Raw genomic sequence first — 17,378 nt, forward strand, 5'->3', positions numbered from 1 at the left:
AATCCCAACTATTTATTTTTTGTTTTAAGTATTTTGTAAATTATTTTTAAAAGTAAGAGCCAAACACATATAATGTAAAAATCATTATTTGAAAACAAAAATCGTCCTCCCAAACAAGCCCTTAAACACTCATGAAGGTCCTAATTCACGAAGATATGCAATATCATTATATTGTCCCTTCGGGCTGACTAAATAAAGTGTACATATTAATAGATATATTATGATGGGTAATTGTCGTGGCTAATTAGGCACAAAATAATTTAATGTAACAAACAAAATATATTATGGAAGAAAATGACAGATCTTTGAACTTGGAAGAATTTAAATTATGATAATAATAAAATACTAACAAGGTTACACTGCTATCAACATAAATAACACACTGCCCGTGGTACGTGAACTTATATAATTCTTAAAAATCTAACTATCAATTGTGACAAAAGTTCTAAAAATTTCTTCACAAAAAAAAAATAAAATAAAATAAAATTAAAATAGATTAAAAGGGTGATCTTCAAAATTATCGGAGTCCACTGTCGGATAGGATCTTCAAAAACAACATCTAAGTTCAGAGGAGAGGAGAGAGTTAGCCCCAGAGAGCCCATGCAATGAGAGCATCTCTAGCCTACAGTAAAAGAAACTTTTGTGTTAAGTTATATCAAACATAGGCCTTTGACAGCAAAACAAAAGCAAATCCATATATACAGCCATGCAACATGAACAAAACTAAACATGAAAATGCTTGATGTATACATATACCCAACCAGTAAGTATCATAATAATTCAGGGAAGTTCAATCATAAACCAACTCTTCAATAGATCAAAGTTTCCAAGCCTATGTAGTGGGCGAAAAAAAAAAAAAAAAAAAAAAAAAAAACCCTACAAGCCTAAATGTCTCCCACCATGTTCTAATTTTTGTGCCAGTTAACTTTATGCACTACGTCTCCACTTCAGAGTTAGCTCTCTTGACAGCATTTGATCCTTTTTAATATTTCTTTATTGAGAAAAAAAAAATAGCTTCTAAATCTCAAACTGCCATAATAAATAAAGCTTCTCCTTTCTTATAAAGCTGATAAACAGAGATGCAGTATGCATACAGCTAAGTATTTCATTACCAGGCATATGGAGTTCAGAAACACAAAAATATGGAGTTCTCTTATCAAATGATTATGATGAGGCATACCTTAGATAGTCCCCTCCCCCCACCAGAAACAAATACAGAAAAGGACCATTGGATGACTTTGCGTAGTCTACTTGTCTGGATGGCCACGTTTAGCCTTACGACGCGCATGGTTGGTATGACCATTTCGAGTAGGTTTCTTTGCCTTTTTGCTGCAGAAAGCAGGCAAAAAAAATTCATAATGTTTACTAAATTTCGACCAATTAAATAAAAAAAAAAAATTGTTTGAACCCATTGAGACAGAGACACAGAAATTCTGAACTAAAGAGAACTAATTAAGGAACTGACCAGAAAATGGCAGAGCCAATTCTGAACAGTATGATGATGGGCAGGGCCAACAGAGCAGAGGCCTGAAACATTTGGATCACTTGTAAGTCATGTTCAGTGTCGAGAAACCCAGAATGAATAATTAGATTTCGGGGGCAAAATACACAAAAGAAAAGGCTATACACAACCATTACATACCACAAACCACTCCAACTCTCTAGTAGCAAGAGGTCTTGTTAGCTCATGCCTTTTCAACGTCTCTTGTACGGTGGCTTGAATCTTAACAAAGCATAAGAAAATAGCATAATATATTACTAACTCAGAGTAACGAGTAATTGAAGCAATATACGTGATATCCAGAATTCCATATATAGAGTCCTGAATCCTTAATCAACCAACAAATTTGGGGGGACATATTAATCAAATTCTAGAATTTGATGCTTCTATGCCATGAGATACCATACAGAAAAACTTTTTTTCCTAAAAATTAGCACTCTATTTAAATATATCACATATTCTCATGCACGTTTAATACATTTTTTCCTAACAACTAGCACACACTAAACCCAGCAGTTTACTCCATTTTAAATCCTAAATTTTAGTTTCTTAAAAATTCTTTCATGTGTAACCTCGCTAACAATAGATAAATTCAAATTGAAAAATTACATTAAACTCAAAAATAATAAAAAGAGCCTCAAGGCATATGCGGAGTGCATGTGATGAGGCTAGTTTAATATATGCAGTTTAATGGTATATTGTAAACACCATATATATTAGTACCTATTAATCCAAACTTATGCATTGCTCATAGCTATCATGGTCAAACCAAGAAAAAATGCATCACATTCTAGTACTGAGTTAAAATCAATCATATTTAGCAATTACTATAATGAAGCAGCCAATCTAATTAATCTATTACTCCCTCTGTCCCAATTTGTTTGTCCTGTTTGAAAAGTCAAACTTTTTATGGGAACATCATTTACTGTCTTGTCTGCCTTATAAAAATATATAAGTTTACAAAATTACCCTTAAATAAATTTATCAACCTTTTAAAAAAATTATATATATTCTTAATGAGGCAACTAAAAAAGTGCCCCAATTAGATTGATTTTTTAAATATTTGTTAGTTTTCTTTTCAAATAGTTTTGAAAATAAAGTATGGGTATAATAGGAACATTAGTAAACTAATAACTTTTATTTTTAGAAATAGGACAATATTTTGGAACATCTCAAAATGGAATAGAGGGCAAACAAACTGGGACGGAAGGAATAATAAAATTGAAATTATAATTAATTTTGCATAACACCAGTAGAAATCAACATATTGTAATTTTAATTTCATAAGGAGGGCGGATAAAATACTGATCCATGCAAACTCCCTCCAACTTCTTTTTTGATAGGTACAAACTCCCTCCAACTTTACAACCAAAAAAAAAAAGCATCCATTTGACCAAGCACAACATTTTACAATCATCTAACAAATGAATCCAGAACACTCCCATTCACTGCATGCATCCCTTTACGTGTGTGGCTGTGTGATAAGAGAGAACAATGTGAGGGGGAGAATTTGGGGGGTATGGGGAATAACATGGATCCCACAAAATTCAGCAGCCTGCAGCAACAAACCAGCTGACCAAGAACTTGAAGGAAGTCCCAGCTCAAGGAGACATGATCCCAAAAAAATTAGCATGCTTTGGGATTCCAGACATCCAAACCAGAGAGAGGAGGAGAAGAAAAAAATTACCATCATAAATACTTGGCATTTTTTTATTGCTAGGTTACATATACCCATTCAGGTCTCGCACCAAAGACTTTACCCTCCATCTCATTCTTTTGGAGGAAGAAGTGTTAATTGAGCTAGAGCTCATTGACATTTATTTAAATAATCTCTTCCTATCATTCCAACACAACATACACGCATCCATCTGAAGTAGTCTCACACAACATAATTGGCAAGGGAGGGTGTTATTGTCTTATTGAGTAACTTTAAAATAAATTATCAGCAAAAAAATGCTAGAATTGGGATTAGTTTGAAAAAATTGAGTACTTAAGCAATTCTAGCCAGCAGCTATTTTTAGCCAGCTTTACCAACTTTAGCTATAATACCAAAATAGAAGAAAGAAAACCTAATTTCATAGAATACTTCTTCATCTTAAGCACTTTTCTATAGCAATTATGTTTTAGCAGTTTCCCAAAAAAGCAGTCTCCAACAAAACCAAAAAAGAAAAAGTAAGGATTTCAAAATGCTTTGAAGTCTACATTCAACAATCCTATTAAGAGATAAAACACGTAATTGATGCAACCTACCACCAGGCCCCAAAAGGAAAAAAATAATATTAATGGCTGAATTCCACCAGAAAGATGACCAGCACTTTAGAGGAGTGTGGATTACTTAAAATAAGTGAAATAGGTCAAATTAGTGGTAAAGGAACAGCAGTAACTGATACCTGATGATGGTAAGTAGTTGCAGATTTCAAAAACTTCCCATAAGCATGAACCACTTTTTTTGTATAGGGCTTTATAGCAACTCGTACTGTATCAACATGAGGTTTTGTCACCGTTGCAATCTGATCAATATATGGTTTGCTGAACTTTTTAGCTTCCTGTTACACGTAAGAATTCTTTCAGATTCATGTTAGTAGAAAAGATGAAGAAAGATGCACAGAGCATACATACCTGAAAGTAAGGATCAATAAATTCAAGCACTCTGACAACATGTGGAGTTACTGCACTCTTTGATGCCTCAAAAACTTCAATAGTTTTCTTGCTTAGTGACTGCACATGTGGTTCAGCATTCGTTTTTGCCACTACCCACTGCTCCTTTAAAGTTGGGATCCATTTCTTCGAGCGACAGGACAAAGAATGAAAACAATACATGCCCAGTTTAGTCAAGTATTAACGACAGGACAAATAATGAAAAGAATACATGCCCAGTTTAGTTATGTATTACCAAAGAAAAAGACCCCCCCCCCCCAAACATAAAATAATAATAATAATAGAAGTAAAAAATAAAAAACCAAACAAAATCCCCACCAGGGGAAGCAGATCATGTAACAAAAATTAACTACCATTACCACAAATTCACTTTACCATCTGAAGTGAAAAACCAAATGGCAACAAAAATCAGATACTGGAATTCCCAAAACACACAAAGCACAAAAGTGGCACTTATAAAAAAAGAGCTTACAGTTTTAACTGTTTCCACGTGAGGTTCAGCCCACTTTTCAGCTTGGACCTTTTTCTCCAGGACCTAGAACATATTTGAAGCATAAGGCAAATTTGTTGACAAACCATGAGTAAGACTGGGCGACAGTCATTCAATATAAAATTAAACAAGTCAAACTAATTCTAAAACAAATAATGGCACCATTACATAGTCAGAAAACTGTGCGATATTTAACATGGATGAGCAGTAAAAAAAATATATACCTTCTGGAACACAATATCCATGGCCGGTTTGCCATGCTCATTCCAATGAGTCTCCATGGAGGACTGCCAAAAAAAATAACATTTTTAGCATTCATGTGAAGAAACCCATTTTTTTATAAGTATGTGACGAAACCCAATTGTACAAAACACAACTGCACTATACCTGACAACGGATTAAATGTACAGCAAGCCAATGTGGGAACCATGCACCATGAACCTGACACAAATCACATTAGCTTTGCAATCAAATTCCAACACCTTTTTTGTAGCAAACAAACTATCAGAGAAGAAAACAACAGTAACCATACAAGATATTATGCATTGATTGGCTTCTTCCGATGTCAGCTAGAATTACAGTATGTGTCTAACAGAGCATTGCCTGAATGCATAAACCTATCACTAAAAACCAAACAGCCCAACCCATCTGACTGGCCCAACAAGGACCAGTTGTTTTTACACAGCGGCAGTTCAGATACAGGTTTAGACATTGTAAGAAAAACTCACCCACAGACCCAACCTGACCAACAACAATCCACTTAACATTTCTCCTTTACACATGGGCGCCTCCCATTGGCCATCACAGTTTGCCTTCTCTGTATACACACCCTTTCTCTCTCATTTTCATTTTTTAGACACCTCCAAATCTCTCTCTCCACCTAATCCAATGGGTGAGCTGAACCACAGGAACCTGCAAGGGAGGTGACTCAGAGGAGGTGGCAGAGGTCAAAGGCAGTGAGTGAACAGTCTAACGGTGGTGAGAAGGGTATGACAATCAAGGGATCTATACCAAAAACTCAAAAGCTCATGATCACCTCCTAAGGGATCTACCACAAGGCAGTATTCATGTGATCAGTGCCCAACCCCTCCACCACAACCTTCGGTTACAATGAGGATAGACCATTATTATTGTTGAAAACCCAAAAGTTAAAAATATCATCAATAACTTAACCCTGATATAAGCAAGTACAACCTAAAACTTTCTTAGAAAAAATTCAGTGTGGCGTGAAATTAAGGATTCTTTTATCATTTCTTTGGTAATGCATTTTTGATAGGCATCCCTCTAAACCACAAAGAGCATATAGAAAAATTAGTATTTCATGGAACAGAGTTAGGAACAAAGTGACAAGCACAACCTAAAACTTTCCAAGCCAAGAATACAAATAGCCTATTTGCAAGTTCAAAACAGCAGAGAAAATCAATCAATTTTATCCCAAACTTCTAAAATCACAAACAACCATACATGAATATAAGTGATGGCACAACCATAGCATGGTAGAGGAAAAACATGCAAAGCCCAAGAATAAGCGTCCATGGTAGTTAATTAGATTCTTAGTATTTTATTTCATTTTTTATTTGCTTGGCAACTACAGCCCTTTTGATCATTTCTTTGCATGTGCCTGGAGTACCATTCAAGTAATGCCCTTTGATTTCACCTGATTCAGACTGCGCTTTATAAATTGATTCAACACAAAATAGGAAATGGTCTTTCCAATGCATAAATGCTTGGGAATTCACATTCTCATCATCTTACTCTAGAGATAAGGATATTTTCGTAATTCTGTAATTGCCGGTTGTGGGTCATTGTTGTGGGCCTTGAATTTTATATTATTAATAAGTTTCATCTAGCTATGGGTCTTCGTGTGTGAGATTTGGATTAATTCAATTAGAATTTGGTTCAATTCAATTAGGGTTTAGTTTACAAAAAAAAGGTAGGAGTGTTAACTCTCTTTATTTTTTTGATAAGGAGTACTCCTAACTCTTTACATTTTTGTGTCTTAATAACTCTTTACAACCTTAAATCAACTCTTGTCTCTTCTCTTCTCCTATAAAAAAAAAAAAAAAAAAAAAAATTGTCTGTTCTCTACAAAACCCTAGTCATTCTTGAACCCTAACCACTCTTTCTAAAGGCTCTAAGCATAAATCCACAAATCCTCCAAACCCAAGCCTACCACAAGTGCACAAACAATTTCCGCAATTTGTTCTACACCAATATCAATAAGCAATAAAGAAATGGAGAGCATGACAAACTAAGTTAGTTTAACTTCTTACCTCCGATAATTCTTTAGATTTTGAAGTGGCCTCAAACTTTGCCTTAATCATTTCCTCCTTTAAAATTAAAAAAATTAAAAAAAAAAAAGAAAAAAAAAAAAAAAAAAGAAGAGGAACACATAAGAACCATCACCTAGAATCTGACATAAAATGAGGTTTTTTATAAGCACTAACTGAAGTACCTCAGCAATTTTTAAAGCACGTTCAAATTTCCGAATCTTGCTCTTCTGTTCATCATTAGTCTTTTGGAGCTGTAAAAAGAAGACATTGTTTGACATCATAAACCATCCCCACATGATAATATCAAGCAAATTTCAAATTGTGTGATTTATAAAAAGGTAAAGTGGAATACAAAAGGAATATGTAAATTTTACATAATAAATGGTCAATTACATGGAAAAAAAAAATTATTATGCAATAACCTGATCTCAAGCACTTGGAATCTCTTTTAGCCAAAAAAAGGCACAGGAACTTCACAAATTCTCTTAACTTCAATTACAACTAACAAAAAGAAAGCGAAAGAACGAGCATGTATAGTGAATGACTACTCAAAATTTGGTTTATTGAGCACTGTACTTTAATTTTCAAATGGAGATTAATCATTTTTGCACTTGGAAGTTTTAGTGATCTACATCCAACTCACTTAATAGCAATTTTTGTTACAACTGATATATTCATGCCATAGAAGATACATAAGCCATGTCCAAATTCAGCCAAAGAAATAAATAGTAAAACAGATGAGAGAGAGAGTTCTGCAACAGAATTTTAGGCCTATCTAGTGCCATGTTACTTCACTCATGTAAATAACTATACAACAAACCCCACGGGGTTGGCTAAGTGATTCCTAAAGCCTCATGATATCCATGAGATCCTGAGTTCAAAACCTCTTGTTAACAACATAGGGTCACCCCTCCCTATTATAACCTAGTGTGTGTAGCAACGTGTGTGCAACCCCGCGGGGGGTGTGGATGGCTGCATACACTTGAGGAAATAATTAGATACTTAAAAAGATTTGGATACCCTCGTTTGTCAAAAAAATAACTATACAAAAAGGCTTCTAAAAATAAAAATAAATAACTGAGGAAGGGAACAAAAGTAAACTCTAAAATCATTTTGAAGAAAAGCTAAAGGCATGTTTTCCAAATACCAAATCAAAGAGGAAGAGGAAAACTAATTTTGCTAAAGTATCAAGTTTATAAAGAAAGAATAAATTCAATAAAATTAGTAGAATATTTTCCTCAAGTAGGTGTGAAAGGTTTTTTTTTTTTTTTTCATTTATCAAGAGTGTATAAAAGAAAGTAATTTTCCTCAAGTACATGCAACCAAAGTTGCTACTTGATCTGACAAATGATAGTGTCTCGTACAGATCACCATTCAAGTTCAGATTTAGACTTGCTTCCATGAACACAATTCTGTGATGTTAAAGCACAACAATCCTTTAATACTATAAAAAAAGATGCACAACTTCAACAAGCACAAGTTAAAAAGGAGATTAAATTTTGTAACATTGTATGCTACTAGCAACCATATTTCAAGAAGGCAAAAATTGGGGAAAGGCTGAGAAACATAGCCATAACAAGTTAGTCCTTCATATATAATTTGGCCAAATAAATACTCACATTCTCTAGTTTCGAACTCAATTCTTTAACTTTCTTCTCAGCTTCATTTACCCGTGCTTCGAAGTCCTCCTTCTTCTCATTTCGCGTTTCTAGCTCCTTTTTAAGTTTGTCAACCTGTATAAAATATGAGAGATCATATAGCAACAATGGTTTTCAACAGAGTAAATAGTTTGCTTGCCAACATCTTACCTGCTTCTCTAATTCACCTGCCCGTGCATGAGCCTTTCCAACCCGCTCCTCGACATCTATCGTTCCTTTTTTCTGAAAATAAAAATATATATACAATAAGTAATAACATAGAAATCTTGTTAACACAGATTTAAGTTATTGGTTTAGGGAAATCCAATGTTAATGCCTCACCTGGAGGGAAGCAACCTCACTCTGCAACAACGCGATGCTATCTAACTTTTCTTGAATGACTTTTTCCTTCGCCACAATAATCTCTTCCTTTGATTTCAATTCTTTGGATTTCTCATCAACATGGGACTCTACAATAACAGATATGGAGAAAGGTTGTCAGCCAATACAACCAAACATAGAATCCATTTCAATTTGTTATAGTTCCTCTCAACCACTCAACTAAACCTTAATCCCAACTAATTAAACGACAACATTTTTTAAACAGAAGAAACAACATAAATTTTTATCAGTGACTTAGGTTAATATCTGATTAACATTGTTTGTACTATATGATATTACTATATTAGTCATATAGTACCAAACACAGAAGACTGAGGAAACCTAGAACTGTAAAAATAAACCTAGATTAATTTCTACAGAACCAAACACAGCACCGTTTATTTTGTTCCATCATAGTTACACCATCACAGAAATTAAACAAACCAATCGTTCCTAAAATCAATCTCAGAATCTTCGTAAACTGGAGAAAAATTTCTTCTAAGTAACCAGTCAACAATAAACCGAAGCAATATTTCCTCAAAATTCATAAGTCTTACTGTGTAAAATTCAACGCATAGATAAAATTTAAACACGAACAAAAATGGCTAAGTTTTCTCAGCAACCAAACAGAACAATAAGAAAATTTATTTTATTAAAAAAAAATTGGAAATAAAAGCTGTGAAGTTCGAAAGTAAGGAGGAAACTAACGAAGAGCTTGGATCTTGGACTTGAGTTGGTCCAATTCGATCTTCAAAGCAGAGGAATCAGGGCCATCCGATCTGATGACTTTAGCGTTCTCTTCTTCACTGTCCGATAGTTCTCCTTCGATTGAAACATCAGCCCTAATGTGAGTGAAAATTAGGGCTATAAAGATTGAGAAAATCACGAGCTTTGAGGCCGCCATGAGAGATGAAAATCACACACACACATTCACAGCCTCCACAAAACCCAGAGAGAGAGAGAGAGAGAGAGAGAGAAGGTTTTTGAAGCGTTTTTGATGTTTCACTTCTCGCAACTACTTTTAAAATATGAAATAAATATCAGTACTATGGACCAGATTTGCTTCCTTTTTTTTTTTTTTTGTGGGTTCGGGCGGTTGATCTTTAAGGAGAGGACTGGCACGTGTCGGTTAAGATTGAGATCGGATGGTGGAGACAGGTGTAAAATGTAGCAATTGCATTGAACTTGACGGAGATTTCAATCTGGTTTGGTTGGGTTGGTGGAGGTTGCGGGTTGGAAATAAAAATGGCAAAAGTACACACAACGCAGACCTTTTATTAGGCTTTTTAACTTTTCAATTTTGGAGTGTGACTTTTATTTTCTTCCTTTCCTACAAAGTAGTTACTTTTTTTAAGCTTTGGGAGAATTTGTGGGTTTTAGTTGGTTTTTCTAGCAAAGATTTTTGTTGTTAAGCGAAATATTTGGGTTCAAATTTCGTATGACACCGAAATTTATTGGTGTCTTGACCTTATAATCAACAACATTGCAATATACAGATAAATTTAATAAATTATAATCTTATCTAAAAATTAATGATTCATTTCTCTTTTATTTGTATATAAACATGAAACTTAATGATTATGATAATTATTAATAGGGATTAATATTGATTGTATTCATTCATGAAATATTAAATATGAAATTTGATAATTATAGTAGATTATTACTAGTCAATAATTCGTGCAATGTAATAAAAATTTTAACAAAATACGATTTTTTTCCTTTTTTTAAATATTATATTTAATGATTTTAGTAATTACTAATAAGAATTTATTATGATTGTACTTGTATACGAAACAATATTTTTGTTAGTAATAAAGAAAAATACTTATGAAATCATAATAGTCATTGTATCAAATTACCCTCAAGGTATGTGTTACATATTGTGTAATGGTTTTGCTACTTGTTTCGTGAATTATTAAAATAATTTAATTTATCAAATTACTCTCAAGGTATGATGATTTTGTTCATGTTTGGGGTGCTTCTATTGGGCTTATTTTCTTGTAAAACCCTATAGACGTGATTTGATCATGGACAACCACCATGAACAAACTAAACTTAATTTAAATCCTATCAGTTTATAAGTATTTTGATTGTTTATTATAATTTTATATTTTAATTAAAAAAAATCGTGTTCTATATATTATGTATGTACAAAATGATTCAACATATGTTACATGCTATAAAAATAAATGTTTTTTTTTTTGTCCCGTGATTTATTTAATTATTAAGACAATTTCATCCAAAAAAATTATTAAGACAATTTTATTAACTTTAATTTATAAAATATTTTTTGATTAGTTCGTACATTCTATTTGATTTGAAGGGTCAACTCTTGCTGCTCAACTGAGTCTACAATGTTACCTTGAAAGTTGAAACAAAATAAATAAAGAGGATAAAGACAGCTGGCTAGTTGGGTACACTTTCTCAAACCACCATTAAAAAGAATTTTGAAAAAAATAAAATATATATATGGGCTTGCGTAGGCTCTATACCAGTTAGGCCCACGGCCCATGCTCTACACCAGTCAGGCCCACTGTCCCTAATTCATGTTAGTGACAAAATCAATATATCAAAAAAAAAAAAAAATATATATATATATATATTATATATATAAGTAAAACTTAGAGAAAATCTAATTATATTCTATAATTGAAGTCCAATTTTGTGTCATGTACCCCAAATTATTTATTTTTAGAGAGAGTTTTATTTTTTAATTTTGGAGTCAAATGTGAGACTATATCATAAATATTCATCAAAGTGATTTATTGTGTACAAAAACCAAAGAGTCTATAATTAATTAAAATAAAAAATTAAAAGAAAAAAAAAATATATATATATATATATATATTAATAGGTAAAGTTCAAAGAAAATCTAATTAGATTCTATAATTGAAGTCCAATTTTGTGCTCTATGCCCTAAATTATTTATTTTTAAAGAGAGTTCTATTTCTTAATTTTGGAGTCAAATGTAGGGTGATATCATAAATATCCATCCAAGTGAGTTATTGTATATAAAAACCAAAGAATCTAGAATTAATGAACATAAAAAATTAATAGAAAATTAAAAAAAAAAAAGACAATTTATATTTTCTAACTAATAATATTCTTACTAGACTTTTTAAAGAGTTAAAAACAATATATATATATATATATAAGAATTATGTTATGCATCTTAATGTATATTTTTTAAGTATATTCATGCATATGCATGGAGTTACAAGCTAATTGTAATTAAAATTATACAGTATTATTTTGGTTAATTTAGATAATATGATATTAGGGTCCATTTTCCCTTATGAAACTCTGAAGCCACACAGATTGGCTTGTCTCTTATTCTTTGAAGGTTCAATTTAGGCGAAATTCACTAACTTGCGCAACACACAACTTCATTATTTGCCGATATTTCTCGTGAATAGGGGTGGCAATTTTAAACATATCCATGAACTCACATATTACCCACCTTATTTGGATAAGTCTTAACCCAACTCATTTGAATATTTGGGTTAAATGGGTAAATACTCATTTGGTTATTTAATTAAATGGGTCTAAATGGATAAATCCACTAATACCCACTAAACCCATCTAAAATTTAAATTTAAATAAACCCATAAATACCCACTAAACCCATCTAAAATCTAAAACTTAAATAAACAATATAACCTTAGTATTTCTAAGCCAAAACATTCGGCCCTCAATCTCACTCTCCTTAAACACTTCCCCTCAGATTTTCTTAGTAACCAAACAAAAGTAAGGAAATTCTAGAGAGAGATGGAAGGTACCTGAATAATGATTTGAGGTCGGGCTTTGACGGTGGCGTAGAAGGTTGTTAAAGGCATCAGATTTCTCAGGTAAGTCACTCAATTCTTAGGTTGATTTCTAAGTTAAAGTTTTTGAGAATTTTGGGTTTGGGGTTTTTGGTGACAAAAAAAATTCGGTTTTAGGGTTTTCATATTTTTTGTTTATTGTTTTGTGATTGTTACTGACCATGATTTTTTTTTTTTGGGTTTGATTAGAGGGAAGCAATGAAAAAGACTTGGAAAAGATAGCTCAACAAGAACATAAGCTATTTCCCTTTGAGACCTTAGTTGCTGCTAAAGATTTTCACAACTCACAAGCTCGGTGAAGGAGGCTTTGGACCGTTACGATTTTCAAGGTAAGATTAAGATCCCTCTCAATAGGGTTTTGAGTTCTAAGTTAATGTCTTTTTCTTTTTCTGGGTGTTTGATGATTTGCATCTATCCACTTTTACCTTTTGGGTTCTATTCAAATTGTCACCTATGTTTCTGCCTTTTGTGATTTTGGTTGATTTGAAATATATATTTGTAGAAATTGTCATTTTGATTGTCTTATCTTTTAAGGTGAACTATGTTTGTAACTGAGGGGATGGATGAATTTGAACAAACAGTTTCAAGTGGTAGTAAAAGAAGTAGGAGTAGGACTTTTGAAGTGTGGAATGATTTTGAAATATTACTTTTATATGAAGATGGCCATCAAAAAGTCAAGTGCAAAAAATGTACTAGTATTTTAATGGCAGATAAGGAGAATGGAACTAGTAACTTACGTCATCATGCTAAGAAATGTCATCAAGAAAATGATAATGGGTCTTACCGTCCTCCCCTTGATCAAGATATGTATTGTGAAAATATTGCAATGACAATTATTAGGCATAATTACTCATTTTCATTTGCAGAGCATGAGATTAATAGAGAGATTCATATCTTTCTAAATCCTAATGTTAAGCCAATATGTAGGAATACAGCAAAGTTAGATGTTTTGAAAATTTATAAAAGGGAAGGAGAAAATCTCAAACATGTTTTAGAGTTAGTCCTGGGCAAGATTTGCTTAACATCAGATTTGTGGAAATCTTCCACAACGGGATGAGCACATGGTTCTCACTGCACATTACATTGATGCAAATTGGGAGTTGCAAATGAGGGTTTTATGTTTTTCTCATACGCCACCTCCTCGTAGTGGTAAGATTTTGGCAGAGAGATTGTTTAACATTCTAAAAGAATGGGGCATTGAGAAAAAACTATTTACAATCACTTTAGACAATGCTTCTTACAATGTTACTTTGGTGAATAGTTTGAAGAAAAACCCTTCTTTTAGATCATCTTTGCCTTGTAGTGGTGAGTTCTTTCATGTTTGTTGTGGTACTCATATTTTAAACCTTATTGTACAAGAAGGTTTGAAATTTATAGAGCATGCTGTGCACAACATACGTGAAAGTGTTAAATATGTGAGAGGCAATAATATGAGGAAGTTAAGATTTGCCGAATGTCTTCAAGAACTCCCTAATTTAACTAGTAAGAAAGTGCGACAAGATGTGCCAACAAGATGGAACTTGATGTATTTAATGATTGAGACAGCTCTTACATTTCGGGATGCAATTCACAATTTGAGTATTGTTGATGGAAGCTTTCACACTTGTCTCTCAGATAATGAATGGGATAAGGCCAGGAAGATAGCAAAGTTTTTGAAGCCATTTTATGACATCACCACTCTCTTTTCAAGCACTCAATACCCTATTGTCAACTTATACTTTCATGGTGAATGGAAAATTCATTTGCATGTTTTAGAAGAGATGGAAGATGATGATATAGTAATTAGTGACATGGCAAAAAGCATGAAAGAAAAAATTGATAAATATTGTGATTGTTACAGCATTGTGCTATCATTTGCTATAATTTTAGATCCTTGGTATAAGTTGCAGTTTGAGGAGTTCAGTTATATACCCTTTGTGACAAGTTATATACCCTTTTTGAAGGATATTTATGAGCTACTAATTATGAAGCACACAATATGGTTGAAAATGTATCTAGTAGTGGTGCTAATGAGAAGGTGAGAGATGCTGATATTGCTAGTTTTGATACATTTGAGAGTCAAATTTTTGTTTCAATCGATAGTAAGTCACAATTAGATGTGTATTTGGAAGAGACCCGATTTAACCATAACACCCATATGGACTTGGATATTCTTCAATATGGGAATCAAATTGTGGTCGCTTTCTAAAACTTTCATTAATGGCTCATGACATTATGAGTATTCCTATCACTATTGTTGCCGCAGAGTCTGCGTTTAGCATTGGTGGTTGAATTCTTGATAAGTGCTGCAGTTGTCTATTGCCACAAAATGCAGAGGCTTTGTTATGTTCCCTCAGCTGATTGTTTGGTGGGCAGGGTAAATATATTTTTCATATACTTGTAATTTTTATTAAATTATGCATTCTCCCTTTTTATATTTACTTACTAGTTTTTTACTTTGCTAGTTATACCTGATCATGATGACGAGCACCTTGTGAAGGATTTTGAAAACCTATGCATTTCTGGACACATTACATATAATGATGAGGTTTAGATAATTTTAATAATTCCAGCTCAATTAGTTCTAATTAAATGTCAAGTTTTTTTTTTTTTTTTTTTTTTTCTTTCTTCTGGATTATTTGTTGTTTTTAATATATTTCTAATTAAATGTCTGATGATATGATGCATTTTTTGTTCCCTAATTATATGTGTTCTGTGTTGTAGTCATCAGACCATGATAGCTATGTACCTGTGGTTCTTGACATTTGCTAAGTAGGTGAGTGGTTATTTGTATTTGATCAATTCTAACCAAATGTGTTGTTAGTCTTGACCCTCGGTGTGCCCCATAAGGATAGTGATGTGTATGGTTACCTATGTTATCAATAGGACATTTGGTCCTATTGATAACCTATTCATAAATTGGTTGAGGGTAGTATAATGAATTGGTTGTTTGTAACCTGTTCATAATTTTAAGTGGAATTGTTTTGTTTCCTTTTATGCTTTCTAGCTACTTTTCATTGTGAACTTCATAGGAAGAAAACTATATGAATGGCTTTTTTTAGATTGGTGGGTGGCAAGGTTGATGATAATCCCATTGTCTCTACTTTCATGAGGCATCCTAAAATTGAATACTGCATTTGCAATGTAATTTCATATAATTATTATAGTTCAGAGACCCTAATTAACTAGTCAAACTCTAATTCAAAGTTTGATGTAAAGTCTCTAGCAGTTTATAAAGAAGTTCTTAATTGTGTGTTTATGTATCTAGAACTTATTCAAATAAAAATATATGTTGGATAATTTTTATTCAGAAATTAGATTGGATAATAAATTATTTTTATTTAGAACTGTGTTTATGTTCTTAATTTTTATTTTTTAAAATGATTTTTCATGGGATTGTATTCAGAACTTATTCAAAGTTGAGACTAACAGGGAGATGGGCTCTAGTTCTGATGGGAGTTGTATGAGTTTGTTTTGGAAATCTCAGAATTGTTCTAAATCTTATCATACTGGCATGCTGTTGTCTGGCTTAACAATCTAGGAATATGGAATATCCAATTGTTGTAATAGTAGTATTGTAAACTCAAATTCTTTTATTTGAAGTGATTGTCTTCTTTCTTTCAATTGACATTCTTTTGGGACTTTGTTGTACCATGAAAAGTGACAAGCATGTCTTTTTTGATGTTTTTTTAATGTGTTAGGTGAGACTAAATTTATTCACCTTAGTTTGTAGATTTGCTGAAGCTTAAGTACTTCGGAAAGCATGGAATGTAAAGGATGGTGCCAATCCCTTGCTTGCCTTACTTTTTTGTTTTTGATTGCTTGGAAGCCTTAGTTTTATTTTAGGTAGTTGTTGGTTCATGAAAGTTGGGATGGTTTATTGCTTTGTTTTGTTGGACATGACAAATGAACGAAATTGGGTAGAATGCTATGGTACTTATCCATTTCAGTTACACTTATTATTCTACTTAAGCTTAATTTTAACTCTTATATACCCAATACCATATTATTTCTTAAAGTTTATTTTTTTAATGTATGTGTGCTATTAGATACTTGTTGAGATTGATGGGCACTTGTCCTTTTGCTTATTTGCGTGGATAAAGTTTTGGAAATGAAGAGGTCGTGGCTGTGAGTTTCACATATATTAATTTTTAAGTATTGTTAATATGTACCAATCACAATTGACGATATCAACGGCTGTGTAAAAAGTTTGTGAAAATACCTCTTAACTAAGAAGTTAACATATTGTTGTCCACTTGTCCTATTGTTTTTTATTGAAAAACTATGCAGCTTGATAGCCATTACTTAGCTTGTTCACCGTGGAATGATTTTTGTGCCTATTGGGTACACATTTGGAGTTGGCACATTTGAGATGGAGAAAGTGAGAGGTGGCTCCCCATATGGTGCAAGAACTTATGTCGAGGATGGATCAAGACAGCCTTCTGAGCTAGAGTTGGACTTAGCTTTTCATTAGGGAAAGTATTTTGTTAGCATTTCAAAGAAACTCAAGGGAACAACTTGATTTTATCCCTCACCATATATACAACATTTCCCATCTCAAAAATTGTTTTCATCTGCCTTGTTGTATTAGAACTATAATTATGTTCTTTGCTGATTAGTTTCTCTTCCATT

At 32.7% G+C, this 17,378-nt stretch overlaps 1 protein-coding gene across 2 annotated transcripts; it reads right to left on the minus strand.

Moving 5' to 3' along the window:
• Positions 1-300: 300 nt before the first annotated feature.
• Positions 301-10,172, minus strand: LOC126707933 (uncharacterized). 2 transcript variants are annotated; one of them, XM_050407677.1, is made up of 15 exons: positions 9,649-10,171; positions 8,902-9,029; positions 8,731-8,802; positions 8,542-8,655; positions 7,105-7,173; positions 6,923-6,979; positions 5,037-5,090; positions 4,874-4,936; positions 4,632-4,694; positions 4,121-4,285; positions 3,892-4,047; positions 1,643-1,723; positions 1,466-1,527; positions 1,181-1,329; positions 301-622 (listed from the first exon to the last, which is right to left on the minus strand). In XM_050407677.1, exons 1-14 carry the CDS (start codon positions 9,842-9,844, stop codon positions 1,248-1,250), a joined length of 1,362 nt encoding a protein of 453 aa, XP_050263634.1. In that variant the 5' UTR covers positions 9,845-10,171; the 3' UTR covers positions 301-622; positions 1,181-1,247. The 2 variants fall into 2 exon arrangements, with proteins under 2 accessions (XP_050263634.1, XP_050263635.1); XM_050407678.1 differs by lacking the exon at positions 6,923-6,979 and having other exon boundaries at positions 9,649-10,172.
• Positions 10,173-17,378: the final 7,206 nt, after the last annotated feature.

Source organism: Quercus robur, chromosome 12 (assembly GCF_932294415.1).
Source record: "Quercus robur chromosome 12, dhQueRobu3.1, whole genome shotgun sequence".
Classification (NCBI taxonomy): domain Eukaryota; kingdom Viridiplantae; phylum Streptophyta; class Magnoliopsida; order Fagales; family Fagaceae; genus Quercus; species Quercus robur.